Here is a 17,754-nt window from a genome sequence, read left to right as displayed (position 1 = left end):
TTGGGTTCATTATGACAAGTTTATCCGATGCAACTATTAGAAGACTATAAGAAATCATTCAATTGTTAAAACATATATACAACATATGTTCAAGTGTTAAAACATATGTACCTGATAATTCGAAGCTCCACGCATGCCCAAGTGAATAAGGTGTGTCACATTAAAGTGAATGACATCGATGTAGAATCGAGAAAGACATAAGAAATAATTAAAAGCTGTCCATATGGCGAGCACTCTTCCACGAACATTCAAAGCGTTCAGTCATATAATTATAAGCAAAAAAAATGTTTTTATAACGAAGTTCGATTTAAGAAGTCTTCAGTGATTCGAATACGAACGTGAGTGATTATATTCGAGTATCCGTATTTTTTGTATTGATTTGACATTCTCTATTATACGATTACAACGTGAATAAAAAGGTAGAGAAAAATGTATAATAAGGTGTTTCGTTAATTATTGTATCACTGCACGTGTATAGATAAAGTGAATTTGACTAAATAGAAAATTCTCTATTATTTTGCGATTTTTGAACAATAATTAATAAGAAATTAATTGATAAATGATAAATTGATCAATTTGTGCAAGTAGCGTGAAAACAGATAGCTTATTATTATGCGATTAAAAGATGTGTGTAAAATGTTGTGAGGAATGCTTTACTAACAAGGAAAGGTATCCAACTGTCACTTACGGATTCTAATGAAACTTTGTACACTTATAAAATTATACAAAATAATAGACACGTATTTTTTTTATCTGCGGAGAAGTGATTTTGAGGGCAGAAACAACCCCATCTACTGTAATGTAACTTTCAAGCCTTATAACTCGGAAAATACTTGACGTATAATAACATTATTATAGTGTTTTGGAAAGTTCTAGATATAAGCTATAAGAATATATACAATAAAAAGTAGATGGTTCCATTTAAAAAAATGGCCCATTATATACAAGGGGTTGTTTCTTAAAATTGCTTCTCCGCAGATAAAAAAAAACATGTGTCTATTATTTTGCATAGTTTTACAAGTGTACAAAATTTCATTAGAATCCGTAAGTGACAGTTGGGTACCTTTCCTTGTGTAATGTTGCATCCTCGCGTTTTCGCAACCGCGTAACAGCAGGCACTTCTTTTTGCCACATGTTATTCCCGATAATTGGTTAATTTTTTAAAGTTAATGTTTCAAAATAATTATTGTCGGTAAAAACAGTAAAGGACTTTTTTATTTAATTTAACTTGCTCTCTCTACACATGAGAGATATAATTATTATCGAACATCCTGTAACCTGACATGTTTACTTTTCTAATTAACATAAATATCACATGAATAAATTCATATATGTGTGCAATTTTTCTGCACATACAATTATTTTACCTTTAAAATTAATTACAATTTTACAAAAATCATTTACTTTCTCTAATATGATTTAATTTTTAGTAATAGTTTCATGTTAATTCAAGAAATTTAATGCAATCTTTTGCGAAAGTATCTTTTCCTCATTAAAATCTTTTTCTTGTCAGTACTATCTAATCTATCTAATCTATCGCTTTTAATTTCCAATCAAATAAATAGTCATGTTATAGTCTTATAATTGTTTAAAAAACACGAACGTCGAGTTCAAACCGGTTTTGAATAGTAGAGCTTGGTTATTCTTTTATATTAGCATACATAAGAAAAATTATAAGACTTTGATGAATAAACTTATACATTCAATAAAATTTCATTTTTTGATTGCAAGTATTCTTTTGTAGTTTGGGGATTACAAAAGAAACTAATAAATTTGTTAATAAAACAAATGAAACTTTTTTTATACGCTATCGATTATTATTAATTTTTAGAAGAAAAATTTTCAAAAGTTGAAAAGAAACTTTTTAACTATATGCAAAAATATTTAAATAATTAAAATTTTGAAATATAATACTATATAAATTTAAGAAATATTATACATAACTAAACTGTTTGCGTTATTGTTATTTGTTCAGTTGCTCTTTGTGTTTATTAATTTATTTTCTTTTTTAGTAAATATTATGCGACGTATTACTTAAATCATAAATTTCAGATATCCTTAATTTTCATAAATTATAAGCTTTTACAAAAAATAAAATTTATAATTTTATAACAAAAATCATAAATTTCAGAATAATAAGACTAACAGGAGCAAACTAATATATCTTTTGTCACCGTTCTTCGCTGCAAGCATCATCAAATCTCTTACAAATGTACAATATTGTTCAACTTTTTAATTTATGTATTATTATGGTTGTTAGATACCCGTCTGTGAAGTTATTGTAAAATGAAATCAGGAATAATTTTTCACAAAATAAATTCAACACGTTAAATAATCAATGATGTATGGAAAAGATCTCATATTTTATTGTATGCTTCCAATCATTGCTTCATCTTCGACACTTTGGTCAAATTTGACCGGTGACAACAAAGAAAAAGATTATTCAACTACGATACGATATCAACTTGATACAAATAATATGAAAAATTATGATGATGGAGAAGATTGGTATAATTTGCATGAAAATTTTACCAAAAATAACGACGATATGGAGTATCGCATCAATTTCACGAATAATAATCACGAGCGATTGATGATTGATGATTTCACACAATATAAATCTCGAGCGCATGAGAATGATAGTCAAATATCGGTGAATTCTCGCAATTCAACAGAGTTTGACAGCAGAAGAAATTTTATATCACAAGAACTTAATGACTTAAAAAGGATCAAAGGCAATAATGATCTTTCTACGTATGATTCCTTTAATAATTTCAATAGAAGTAACCGTGAAATTAATATTATACCATACAAGATGTGCGACAATATTACCTGTATTCAACTATGCTGTCCTTTTGGTAATCGTCTGATTAATGGAAAATGCATTCCTGAACAAGGTTACTTTGTTTTCCTGCGAAACATGTATGGTTACATTAATGATTCGTTTCAAACTAAAAGTGAAAAAGTAGATGATGCATTTCTCTTGGTTGTTCACGATCCATGTCAGAAAACTGGACACTACTTGATGAATCCTTACTTAATACAGAACAAATTTCTTATTAATGGCTCTTTGTATCTACCTGATTACAACACAATTGTCGAACCAACATCTTATTGTCTTGCGGTCGTAAATTACAATATATTTGCTGTGAACGTTTGCTTTGAGATTATGAAAAAGATTATAAGTAAAACTACAAATAACAATAAAGATATAATTTATCCGATTAATACGAATGAAAACTTAGAGCACATCAAAAACGAGTACATGTCGCACGAATACTTTAAAAACTCTAATACAGTTAATAATAAAAGTAATATCATTCCATACAAGATGTGCGACAATATTACCTGCATTCGGTTATGTTGTCCTTTCGGTAGTCGCCTGGTTAAAAGAAAATGCATCGCCCAACAGGGTAACTTTATTTTCCTCGAAAAAATGTTTGGATACATTAATGATTCATCAAGAAATGAAAATAAAAAGATAAACGAATTATTTCTTCTGATTGTCCACAATCCATGTCAGAAGACTGGATATCATTGGTTTAATCCTTACAACACTTTCTTTCTCGCCAATGGTTCTTTGTATCTATCTCATTACAACACAATCATTGAATCAACATCCTATTGCCTCGCTAACATAGCTCAAGATAAATTTATTGTGAACGTTTGTTCGGACATTATGAAGAAAATCACGAATGAGACTATACGCCATAAAGGAAAAAATGTATTCTTTCCGATTAGTTCAATTATGATCGTATTTTCATGCGGCCAATTAGGAGTTATACTGTCTTCATTGATGATGTTCATAGTGTACTCCATACAGCCAGAACTTCAAAATATACATGGCTTTATACTATGTAGATATAGTGGATTGATATTCGTTGCGTATACGATTTTCCTGATGGACACACTAATCGAAAAGGATGCTTTAGGAGATTACATCTATATCATATTTGGTACGGTATATTCAAATTTTATAATAAAGCACACACATAAGTAGTATGTAAATTTTTTAGAAATTTCAATGCAAATTGGCGGTTTAATATTTTTTGATAACATGAATATATAATTTGCAATTTATATAATTTTAAGAATGAAAGAATAATAATTGAAATTATATAAAAATATTTGGTACATTTTAAAATCACGTTAAAATTATCTATATATTTTTTACATGTTGTTAAAATTTCATAGATTTATATCTTTATTAAGAAATTATTAAGTTTAGCATATGATAAATATATCGTTTTTTTTATAAATTTGCAGTACAAAAAATTAATTAATAATTTATAACTTTTTACGGTCACATATATTATAGTTGTGAATTTCATTACTTGACAAAAACTTATTAAATGACATGTTTATTTCATTATTTCAGCTGTTGTCAAATACCATGCCTTTTTCGGAAGTTATCTTTGGTTAAATGTAATGAGTTTCAATATTTGGCGTACATTTAGGTAAGCTGCTATACAAGTATTACATATATTATATATATTTTATTTATTATTCCGTATTGTATATATTTTATTTATAATGTAAATTGTTATAAATTTGTTAATCTTCATAAGATTGATTATTGTACAAAATACTATACAAATTATTCATTTATAAAATATAGGTACGTACATTCACATTTATTTACAACGATATATTGTCATATCGTGATGTTGAATAAAGAAAATCAATTTTTATAGTTATTTATAGAATTAGTTATTTTCTCAAAAACATCGATCAAATGCATTTATATGAATGTTTAATTACATTGTAATTTCTTTTATTTTTGCTGGCTAAATGTAAAGCGTAAATTATGTTTCGCAGACAATTGCATTCGTCACAAAGAATGATGAAACAAGAAGAGAAGAAAATGTTAATAATTTATTCTATCTATGCATGGGGAGTCCCTTTTATTATTATTTATATTTTATTATTATTTATCCTATTTTTTCCTCTCATACAAAATAACTTTGGACTTGTTGGTAAGTGAATGCTGCATTAATAGATAATCTAATTAATGCATTATTTTTTTATTTTTTTATTAGGATATAAAATTAAGAAATAATGTAACATAAATTTAAATATTCTTATTGAAATTAAAAAATATGATTGATGCATTTATAAAACTCTATTTAATATGAGAAACAATAAGAAATTCATTTTTTATATCATATTTTCAGGCAGACTAGCATATTGGTTGTATTATTATGGAATTATTATCTCTGTTACCAGTAACATTTGTTTATCCTTCTTTACGGCACGAAAAATCGCATATTTAAAACAAAATGATGCTTATCACCTGAGAAATTCAGAAAAGAAACATTATGATGATCAAAAACAATGGTAAACAACATTTTTACATCAATGCATATAATTTAACAACTTATATGTCCTAAGATATTAATAAATAAAAATTTATCAACAATATTTTTCTCATTTTCAAGAACAAAAAGAGACAGAGAGAGAGAGAGAAAGAGAAAAAGAGATTGTCATTTTACGATATCTTTGTATGATAATGTGTTTTTATAATCACACTTAATTAAAGTAAAAATTGCCTCAAATAATAATAATCAAAAAATTAATTAAAAAGTTGGTAAGTATATTTCGAATTACTCATTACAATATATGCATTAAACACGAATATTTCGAATCATCTTTTGATCCATTTTCAGCGTGACATTAATATTAGAATTGTTTGGGAGAATGTGCTCACCACATCATTGCGAGACAGAACATAGTTATATTTGCTTATTGATTGTTGAAGTGATATCAAAATAATTTAATTTTATTTGAGCTAGTTGAAATTTGGAAAGTTCCTGGAGCGATTTTTAATGTCCCACTGAAGATAGATTTCAGATAATCTGAAACGTTTACGTTTATGAGTAATTCAAAATATATCTTAGCTATATAAAATTAATATATAATAATTATATAATTAGAAAGAGGAAAGTGTTTTCTTTCTATTTTACGCTCCAATTATCGTGACTTATTGACTCTTACTTGCTAATTTCTAATTAATTTTTTTGATAATTACACTTAAAGAAACAAACATACTTTCACTTTAATTAGATTGGCGTTTTCTTCAGAAAATTGGCGATTTTCATGAAAATGATAAACAGTGGTAAAAATAAAGTCTAAAAATGTAAATAAAGGAAACCGAGTTTGTGATTGTTTCTTATTTTATAAGGATAATCGTCGCATTTCATAAAAATGTTTAGATAAAACTTTGTTACTTTCTCTTTCCATTTTTCTAAGTTTAATTAGCTTCATTTATAATTTAATTTTATTAATATAGCACTTAAAAATATATTTATATAGTTATATTTTTGAAATATATTTGTAATTGATTAATAATTATTTATTGAAAATTCTTCTTCATTAAATGTGGATAATTTTTGCATTTTTTCCTTGTAAATTTATTAATAACTACCAAAAATAATCACAAATACATGTATACATATTTTATTTCCAATTATTTAATTATTTTATTCAATTTTGCAGGTTTAAGTTGCAGCTAGAGGTAACTAAAGTGCTGTTTATCATCATGTGTGTAAAAACGTACATAAATGTCGAAGAGTTATATAATAATGATAATAATAATGATAATGATACATTATCTGGTACTCGGCTCTTTGTGCTGGACGTTATACAGTACTTTTACGTTTTCATTATATTTGTATGGAAGAAAAAGAGCTTAGGCAGCTATTCCTCAAGCGATTGAGTTGTCAAAGTTGTGGAATATTTTCAGTAACTCAACATACTATTGTATCCTCAAACAATCGCAGCACTACTTCAGCGATGACTCTTCCATAGGAAAAGATCAATTCTTACGAAACAGCTAATTGCAAAAAGTTCATTCGATTTGATCTTTGATCTTTAGTTTTACTTTTTTATATCATAACAGGCTCCTAGATCGTGAAAAGAAGCGCTTCTTATTTAAGAGTGACTGCTCTTATTTAAGAGTGAGTGTTAAAATAATTTTTAATTAAGAAATAATTTTACATGCATGGTTTTGCGATACGAATCTAATTAATTTAGGCGCGGATGTTCGCGAGCGAGGAACGGTATACGAGAAATATGCGTCGGAGAACCCTTGGCGGAAATAGCGGTTTATTCCATCTCGAGACATAATGACACGTGTCGGCGATGTAGATATATTAGATGCCGATTGAATGCTCGATTGTATTGGAGTATCTGAGTTCCGATTCTGCGGTAAGAATTTCGGAATATTGCACAAACGGAAAACGGAAAAGGCTCAGTTGAGGTGAAGTACATTTCATCTTTTGTCTCCGTGCGCAATAAGATTCAAATCAGAATCAGTGATTTCGTTAGAATCAGATCTAATGTTCGGACTGTCAAAGGTTTCGTTTTATATAGGCTAATAATCCGCGTAATTCGTTTTCTTCCTCGAATATATACCGAATATATATCGATGAACCTATTCTGCCCAAGAGATTTCGGTGAAGCTGAAACGCTTAACTAGTCATCGATTTAATAATCTTCAGTGAATTTACGGCGATGTTATTGATTGTTTGAAATGTTTAAAAAAATTGGCGTAATGCGCTTTACTAATTGCCGGTGTTCGTTTGGCGGCAGACTTCCTATCGATACGACTGGGGAACATATTATTCTGTTTTATTAGAATGCTGTATTCTAGCGTATGCATTATTACAATACCGGCATCTAATATCCGCATTGCCGACACGTGTCATTATATCTCGAGATGGAAATAAATTATATCGGTGCCATCTGACTTATTGCTATTTTTAATTTTCAATCAAATCACTCATGATATGTGTCATGTATGATATAATAATTGTTTAAAATATGAATGTTGAATCCGAATCGATTTTTAAATAGTATTTTGTAATTTTTTCATATGGACATGCATCATATTATCTAGAGATACATGTAGATCTAGCAACCAGCAATTAATTGTGATATTGTAAATTAATTTTACATTTGAAAATTAATATTAGATTCTTGTGCTTAATCTCTGTATTTCGAATTTCAAAATAGTGATTCTTCAAATTTTTAAATAGCCAAAATATTCATACTAATGCAGATAGGGGGAGTTCCAAAGTATTAATTTAATTTAATACTGCAGGAATAATTCATTTATACATAAAAAAACTTATAAAGAAATAGTAATTATATATTTTCTGTAATAGTTATATATTGTAATAGTTATATATTTTCTAGTTTAATCAGATAAAAAATAAATTATTATTGCATTCTTATTTTTGAAAATTAAAATATTTTGCACAACAGTGTTTTAAATTAAAATATTTTTATTTGAACTTGCATAGGCTTTTATTCTTGGCGTACTACAATTTTTATATCATTTTTTGATAGAAAATTAAGAACATTTTGCACATATAGTAATTCTTTATAGTAGTTTTCACATTTTTAGTTTGAAAATAATATTATTTTTGTATATTATTATTATACTTGATATCCTTTTTTACCTTTCGATGAAATAAATGATTAAAATAATTAAAAGTAATAAGTTTAGTGCTAAAGAACTTGGTGTTACTATAATTTTCACTTATTTTACTTATGTATTTATTATTTAACACAATATCTAGATATTGATAATAATTTTTATCATAGTCTTATAGATTTAAGATCCGAAGATTTAAGATTTATGCAATTAAACGGTTTATGTACAAATGCATAATGTGTCTGTTGCTGTCCTTGACTTGGCACATATTATCGTCTTTCTTAATGATATAATCCTTGTAAAATCTTAGAAATCTTAGAATGCAAACGAGTTTTTAAATAATATATCTTTATCCGGTTTCATCCTTGTATCATTATGTATAAGGTGAAAAAAAAGTATAAATAAAATATATATTTCTCAAATAATTTCATCTTTAAATATTCTATATTTTTGTACACAGTAAAAAATTTTGTGTTAAATTTAACATATTTCACATGTCCCAATTTATTCACTCTAATTTTAATGTTAATTTAACAGAAGGCAAGTATGTAAATAAATAACACAAGTAATATGTTTAAAAATTAACACAAAAGTGTGACACTTAAACTTTATCTGGAAATAAAGTTTATGTTAAATTAACATATTTATAATGTTAAATTTAATTAAAAGAAAATGTTATTCTTACATTTTTATGATAAATAACAAAAAAGATATGTCGATTTAACATATGGAAACTGTTATAGAGAGAAAAATAACACAACTTATCTGTTCATTTTAACATATTTCATCAAAAATTCGTGCATTTACATAGTAATTGTGTTGTTTTAACTCTTAGAAACGGAATATTAACTCAACGCAAAAATGTCAAAATAACGCAATAATAATATACTACATTAACATAAGAATATGTTAAAAATTTAACACAAAGTTTTTTACACGAGAAAATTTTAACCGAAATACAAAATGTTTTTTACCGTGTACATCAAAAATATGATAAGTAAAATCAGGAAAAAATTGTTATTAAAATAATTAAAATTTCTGCTATATTTATAATATCGATTTACTTCTGCAGGAAAATTTTTCGACCATATATAAGCATCTGATGTAAATAAAAAATTATCTTTCTTCGAGCGTTAGCTAATAATTATATATGAATCTATTTTTAAAGATTGATTTATAAATCTATTTTTACTATACTTTTTCGAAAACGTGATATCTTACCATAGGAGGTTTATTCTTCAATGATATAATAATATCTAAATAATAAAAATAATATTATATAAATAATAAAATGTATGTATCAAATTAGTCGTAAAGTTAATCAAGATACCATCCATAGAAGTTTGTAAGTAAAGTTTTTTGTATCACATTGTATATATGATTTTTCTGCAGCACACAGACTGCTTCTTCGATGAATCATCATCTTCGATAGTCTTATTGCGTTTTTCGCACGATCTTCTTTCCAATCTTTTCTCAAAGACAAAAATAACAATGACTACGTTCACATGACTCGATTTACGCCGAAGTTCTAACATTGATGTTATAACTACTGATGTTAGATGTCGTGTAGACGCTCTTTTACAATGAAATTAGTACATCGATGTAGTAACTCAAAGTCGTTTGGTGAAAAGGCTCAACGTTTCTACATCGATGTAAAAAGGATATGTAAACGGTCGCAGTAACGATAAATAATCCGGCAATAATCCCAATCGTTGTTAACCAAAATTAAACATTTTAACTTTCTCTTGTTTGCAAATTTAGTATCATTTCATTGGTATCATTTCTTGGACTCACTTCACTCGAAAGTTATTAAGTTATTTTAGTTGGGTGGGGATAGGATAAGCTTGAACGTATAAACACAACTCACTTACTTTAAATAAAGTTATAACATCAGCGTTATTAAATCGAAGTTAGAAGCCGTGTAAACGTAGTCAATAACGATTTTATTTCGAGTTTAGTGAAAAAGTTAAAAATCTATTGCAATATTGTTTTTATAAGGGTTATCGTAAACAATTTTAAATTTAATTCGACAAAATTTTTTGTCTTTTATTGATTCTCTGGAAAAAAGAAAAAACATACAGTAACTTGACTTTGTTGCACTCATATATTCACGTTTAAGATATAGTTTCTTTCATTTAATTAATATAACTAAAAGATAAATAGCACAAAATTAATATAGAACTTTGAAACTGTGCAATTTCGAGACGTACACATGTGTGTATATAATAATTATTGAAGTGGTAATAATTAAAATTTGATTTGTTTGATTCACTTTATTTTCATACTATTAAATCTTTAAAGCTTTTAAAAGTATATTGCACTAAAATAAGAATGTAAAATTAATTTTCTTGAAAAATTAGGCGTAGTGCTACTCACTCAAAATCGCAAATAAGGGGATATGTCGAATTAAAAATCCGCTAAAAGTGTTTAAACCCATATAAATAAAAATGAATAATTATGTTTTGCCGCGCATTAAATCATAAACTTCAAAAACTATAAATTTTAATGAATTAAAAGCTTCAGTAAATCATAAATTTCAAAATTGTGAGATTGACAGCTGTGTAAATAAATATATCTTTTGTGAAATTGTTATCACACTTCTTATCATTCGAAAATTAAAGAACTTGAGTTATTGATATTTGCTTATCGACATTGTTAATTTTTTAAATGCATTTGCCAATACATCACAAAAATCTTCGCATTAAGTAAGCATCATTATATATTCGTAATTTTATAATGTCACTTTTACTTTTTTAATTTTTTAATACACAATTTTACTTTTTATATTTATATATTATTATGGTCGTTAGATACTCGTCTGAGCAGCTATCGTAAAACGAAATCAAGAGTATTTTTTCACAAGTAAATTCAACACGTTAAGTAATCAATGATGTGTGGAAAAAATCTCGCATTTTGGTATTGCATACTTCCATTTACCGCTTCATCCTCAGTATTTTGGACAAATTTTATAAGTGACAATGAAGAAAAAGATTATTCAACAGTTCAACTTGATGCAAATACTATGATGATGAAGAAGAGAAATTATAACGACGAAGAAGATCGGTATAATTTTCATGAAAATTTTACCAAAAATAACGATGATATGCAGTATATGTATAGCGTCAATTTTACAAATAACCGCGAGCATGACGATTTGATACAATATAAATTTCGAGCGCATGCTGAAAAGAATCATGAGAATGATAATCAAATGCTAGCAGATAATATCGTTCCGTACAAAATGTGCGATAATATTACTTGTATTCGGCTATGTTGTCCTTTCGGTAATTATCTGGTTAACGGAAAATGCATTGCCGAACAGGGTAAATTTATTTTTCTGGAAAATATATATGGATATGTTAATAATTCGTTAAACAACGAAAATAAAGGAGAATTATTTCTTCTGGTCGTTCACGATCCGTGTCCGAAGACTGGACACTATTTGCTTAATTCTTACTATAATACGTTTTTGCCTAATGGCTCTTTATATCTACCTTATTACAATACAATTATCGAATCAACATCCTATTGCTTCGCTACTGTAGATAACGATATATTTGCTGTGAACGTTTGCCTTGAGAGTATAAAAAAGATCATGAATAAGACTATAAATTATAATGAAGATGCAATTCATCCGATTATAAAGATATCTACAGATATGAATATAACGAACACCATAGACAAGAGTGGATCCACGTCACTCGAGTACTTTAAAAATTTTAATATAGATAATGATCAAAATAATATCAGTTCATACAATATGTGCGACAATATTACTTGTATTCGATTGTGCTGTCCTTTCGGTAGTAACCTGATTAATGGAATATGCATTGCCGTACAGGGTAATTTTATTTTCTTGCAAAACTTGTATGGATACATTAATAATTCGTTGCAAAACGAAAGTGAAAGAAGAGAAGAATTATTTCTTTTAATTGTTCAAAATCCATGTCAAGATTATTACTCACTTTATCCTTACAATAACACATTTCTCGCCGATGGTTCCGTCTATCTATCTAAGTATAATACAACTATCGAATCAACATCTTATTGTCTCGCTAATGTGCGTAAAGACGAATTTACTGTGAATATTTGCTGGGAGATTATGAAGGAAATCAATGTTGAAATCATGAATCAAATCATGGAATTACAAAATGATAATGAAACATATGAAATTGTACTCACGTGTGCTGCAATAGGACATATATTACTTTCGCTGGTGATTTTCATAGTGTACTCCATAGTGCCAGAACTCCGTAATAAACAAGGCTTCATACTGCGTAACTATAGCGGCTTGGCATTTATCGGTGAAATAATTATAGAGACAACACGGCGACTCAAAAGAAATGAGATAGATGACTTCATCTGTATCGCTAGAGGTACAACATATTCACAATAACATATTATACAATATTATATTATACAATAAAGCAACCAATGTAACATCTAGAGATATTAGGATTGTCAATGCATGCTGACATACTGATGGTTTAATACTTTTTGATCATTTGAATATGTAATTTGTAATTTTTATAACTTTAAAAACGCAAGAATTAATAGTAAATTAAATTATATAAAAGTATTTGGTGCATGTTAAAATTTCGCAGAATTATGCTATACATTAAGAAATTATTGAGTTATAATATATTATATATAACATAATATATTATATATATTAGTTATAATATATTATAATATATTATATAATAGAGCTATAATATATTATATAATAGAGCTATAACATATTATATATATTAGCATATATATATTAGCATATATGATAAATATATGGTTTTTTTTAATTTACAGAACAGAAAATTAATTTAAAATTAATTTACAATCAATAATTTTTTTATAATCATATATAATATAATTTTGAATTTCAACATTTGTCAAAAACTTATTAATTGACACATTGTTTATTTCATTGTTTCAGGTTTTATCATATACTATATCCCTTTAGCAATGTCTTTTTGGTTAAATGTAATGTGTTTCGATATGTGGCGTACATTTAGGTAAGCTGTTAAATATTCCATATTATATATATTTAATTTGTAATGTAAATTGTTATAAATTTGTTAATCTTTATAAGATTGATTTATATTGCACCAAATACTACGAAATATTCATTTATAATATATAAATACGTACATCATTATATACTTATATCAATATAAAAATAATATCAGGAAACGATAAATTTTGAATAGAATACAGAATATATATAGACTTATGTTCTGTAATTTTTTGTTTCTAAGAATGTAAACTATTACTGGGCTTGAAAACATTGTAAATTTAGTACATAGAAATCATAGGCTGCACTTTTATAAATAAAAATTTATATTTTTTCTACATTTTCTTCGAAATTTTTGCAGACTTCATTAAATATTGATTTTTCCGTTTTGTAAGATTATATTTAATTTTTATAAACAAAGTAGTATTAATTAAATTAATATTTTGAATTATTTATAGTAACTAACATTAGCTATTTGTAATTTTTTTCTTTTTAATGTGTCTTTTTTAAGAACCAAAAGTTAATACCACTTTATTCTTTCTTTCTCTTCGTAACAACTTAAACAAACATAAACATTATATGTCACCATATATATGCATATATATATATATATATATATATATATATATATATACATAGTTTTTACGTATTTATATATGGTGGCATATAATGTTTCATGTCGTAATATTGAATAATGTGAATTAGATTTAAAAAAAGAATTATTGCCGAGTATATTTTAATGTTAATCAATTTTAATAGTTATATAATAGATTTACTAAAAACTTCGTCCAAAAACATATTTATATTAATATGTATTTGTATTTCTTCTATTTTTACCTCATAAATGTAATATAAATTGTGCTCCGCAGACAAATGCAACTAAGAAATACGAAACAACAAGAGAGAAAAAAGTTAATCATATATTCTGTCTTCGCCTTTGGAGGCCCCTTTATGCTCGCTATTATTTGTGGCATTATAGAAGTTGTTCCTGGTGTACCGAATAATATTCGGCCAAATTTCAGCGAATACTGTGGGATTGGTAAATAAATGCTATATTAATAGATAATTCAATTGATGCTAGCACATAAAAATGAAAAATAATCTGTGGAAATTAAAAATATATTTGATGCATTTATAAAATGCGATTTAATATGAGAAACAATAAAAAATTTATTTTACATTTTCAGGCGTTTTGGCATATATGTTGTATGGTTACCCTATTGAAACTATCTCCTCTATCAGTACTATTTGCTTGTGTATCTGTACAGCACAAAAAATCGCGTATTATGAAAAAGACATTGCTCGGCACTTGAAAGATTCGGAGAGTCGGCGTTACAATGACAACAAGGAATGGTACGTAAGCAATATCTTTGCATCGATATGGACGTAATTATTTATAATTAATTTATCTTGTTAATAAAATATGTGCTAAAATTTCTTAATAAAAATAAATTTACCAATGACATTCTCATTTTCAACAATAGTAAAAGAGAAAATGAGAGAGAGAGAGAAAGAGAGAGAGAGAGAGAGAGAGAGAGAGAGAGAGAGATATTATCATTTTCAGAGATCCTTTATTATGTTTTTATAATTAATTTGATAAAAGTATATATATCGCTTCAATCATCTTCGTGTTATTTTGAGAAAATTGGCGATTTTCTTTTTTTATGTAATTGTTTCTTATTTCATAAAGACGCAATAATTGCATTTCTTAAAAAAAAACTTTAATAAAAACTTTACTATTCTCTCTTTGTCTTCTTCTTTTTCATCTTGCCAAGTTTAAAGTTATCAGTTTCGTAGACAAAAATCTGGTGTCTTGCATTAATTAAAAATCTGATAGATTTAATCAGTTGTGCATTGAAAAATGGACGAATCAGAATCCTTTAGGAATTATCAGATGAGTATGAAATTTCTTACTGTTAAATTTACCAAATTTTCTTGGTAATAATATTAAATTTACAAAAAAATTAGCATCACTATGTCTATGTTTAGTTAATATAACAAGAAATTTTATAGATCCAATTAGAAAATATTAACCAAATCCTTATAGTAAAGTCCATTAAATTAGTTTTAATTATAAAAAATCGTGTTTTATCGTGATAACTAGAAATTCCACTTGGTTTAACCAAAATGCCTTCTATCAGATATGTCTTGTTGGTAAAATCAAACGATTTCTCTCAGTGCATTATTAAGAAATAATAGACAAATGGCTCTAGAAGTTGTAAAACAAAAACATAAAAATAATAAAAAGGCTATCAGAGCCAGCGCAGATATTATGCACGCAAGAAGATTCAAAGCTAATCAATAATTAGTAACAAATATATTAAGTAAAGTTGTTGAATATTGGAATCGCGGACGTTTCAGTTCTTTTTTAGTTATTTTCAGCGCAAATAATATAATAAAATAAAACAAACAATAAATCGCAACAGAGTCTCCCATAGCCTTTTTATTATTTTTATGTTTTTATCATTTATAATTTAATTAATATAGCATTTATTATACTAAATATAGCATTTATTATACTTAATATAGCTATTATTATACTAATATTGCTAATATTTATTTTCATTAAATATAAGTAATTTTGAATTTTTTCAATTATAAACTTATTAATTATCACCATTAATAAAATATAAAATATTCATGCACATACATTTTCTTTTCAATTATTTAATTATTTATTCAATGATTTTGCAGGTTTAAGATATGCGTACAAGTAACTAAATTACTATTTATTAATTATTGCATATACTGGTCCTTGATTACTATTCAAGTGTTATATCATGAAAACTTATTTTCCATTAAGTATCTATATATTATACTCAAATGCATACAACGCTTTTGCATTATGATCATATTTTTATGGAAGAAAACGATTTGGCAGCAGCTGCTAAAGCAATTAGGTTGCCAGAATTGCAATATGTTTTCAACTGAACACGTTATGACATCCTCAAACAATACTACTACATCAGAGATGAATTCTTTACGGGAAAATACCGATCCTTACGCAAACAGAAACCATCACGCAAAGAGTTCGTCCGATTCGACCGATCTTTAATGACATTTTGCTGACAAAAGAATTCTATCGTAGATCAAAAGTCAACAGTTATATCCAGTAATTAAGAATGATTACTGTGCTGGAACGATTGTTTAATCGATGATAAATTTTATAATATCGTTGATCCTTATGTTTTACACAATCATGGTCCTGATTTCCTTCTGTCAGATATATTCATTTTCTTAAGTCTCTTTTTTATTCTCTGATTTTTATTATTTAATGATGTATTTGTAAGCTCTTTTTAATTTTCTTTACAATTTGTATTTTCTTACTTTTCGATAACACTTTTTATTTATATTATCCAAAACTGTTGATACATTTATTTCACTCATTGTCAATTTATAATACAACGTTTGTATTTATATTATTATTGTATTAAATGTTATAATAAATAACTTGTATGTATTGTACGATATGTTTTCAAGTATATATATTTACGAAGATAAAATAATTTAGGAGAAAATATATATTTTATCGCAATAATATAATTATTAAATGAGTGATGCAAATATTTATAAATATCAAGAGTACTCTTTCTAAAAAATGTTTTTGAAATATTATTTTATGCATTAACATGCATAGGTAATTTTTTGATTAATACATAGACTCGATTTCTTAGTTGTTTTTTATAAATAAATAAATATATATATATATATATATATATATACACACACATATTTACATATACATATATACACAAATTCTGTGTATCATGTACTACACAGAATATAAATTTTGTATTGTTATCTTTTTAGTTTTATGCAGTTTCTAACCAATATAAAACACATTTGTAGATAAGATGCTACTTCTCCATATATTACAATACAATAATAAATAATAAATAATATATTTTATAATGATTTTTATTTTATTTTTTAAGTGAAAATGTTAGACTATAATACAAAAATTATACATAATTATATATTAAAATTAAATTTTAAAATTTGAACACAAAATATGAAAAAGATAGTAGTTAATTTAAGTATTTCTATCTTTATTTATTCTTCCTTATCTATGCTTCCTGGTGCTTTGCATGAAAAATACCAGTGTTGATATTAAATTACTAAATATTTACTTAAACATATTTCAAACAGATATAAGCGTTTTCAGTTTAGATGAGATCAAAAGCGATCGACATTGTCATTATAACAAAATGTATTAAGAACACAAGACATATTTCAAAGAGATGTAAATGCCAGTTTAAATAAGCGATCAACATTGTCACTTTAACAAAATACATCAAGAGCACGA

At 26.3% G+C, this 17,754-nt stretch overlaps 3 protein-coding genes across 4 annotated transcripts in view; 2 read left to right on the top strand and 1 right to left on the bottom strand.

The window, feature by feature from the left end:
• Positions 1-12,743, bottom strand: part of LOC105257821 (pyrimidodiazepine synthase) — a 34,719-nt gene extending 21,976 nt beyond the window's left edge. The window contains exon 1 of the mRNA XM_025408778.1: positions 12,620-12,743. Within this exon, the coding sequence (XP_025264563.1) occupies positions 12,620-12,638 (19 nt within the window). The 5' untranslated portion in view covers positions 12,639-12,743. The remainder of the gene's footprint in view (positions 1-12,619) is intronic.
• On the top strand, positions 234-7,955 carry LOC105257827 (probable G-protein coupled receptor Mth-like 10). 2 transcript variants are annotated; one of them, XM_025408775.1, is made up of 6 exons: positions 234-338; positions 2,261-3,956; positions 4,379-4,457; positions 4,819-4,976; positions 5,175-5,337; positions 6,496-7,955. In XM_025408775.1, the coding sequence occupies exons 2-6, from the start codon at positions 2,339-2,341 to the stop codon at positions 6,713-6,715; spliced, it is 2,238 nt and encodes a 745-aa protein (XP_025264560.1). In that variant the 5' UTR covers positions 234-338; positions 2,261-2,338; the 3' UTR covers positions 6,716-7,955. The 2 variants fall into 2 exon arrangements, with proteins under 2 accessions (XP_025264560.1, XP_019885086.2); XM_020029527.2 differs by having other exon boundaries at positions 234-419.
• LOC105257825 (G-protein coupled receptor Mth2-like) lies at positions 11,015-16,697 on the top strand. The gene is made up of 6 exons (XM_011268707.3): positions 11,015-11,142; positions 11,248-12,813; positions 13,371-13,449; positions 14,318-14,487; positions 14,636-14,801; positions 16,143-16,697. Exons 2-6 carry the CDS (start codon positions 11,325-11,327, stop codon positions 16,501-16,503), a joined length of 2,265 nt encoding a protein of 754 aa, XP_011267009.1. The 5' UTR covers positions 11,015-11,142; positions 11,248-11,324; the 3' UTR covers positions 16,504-16,697.
• Positions 16,698-17,754: the final 1,057 nt, after the last annotated feature.

The sequence above is a fragment of the Camponotus floridanus genome, unplaced genomic scaffold, assembly GCF_003227725.1.
Source record: "Camponotus floridanus strain SB8 unplaced genomic scaffold, Cflo_v7.5 scaffold23, whole genome shotgun sequence".
Classification (NCBI taxonomy): Eukaryota; Metazoa; Arthropoda; class Insecta; order Hymenoptera; family Formicidae; genus Camponotus; species Camponotus floridanus.
This window is presented reverse-complemented; position numbering and strand designations above follow the sequence as displayed.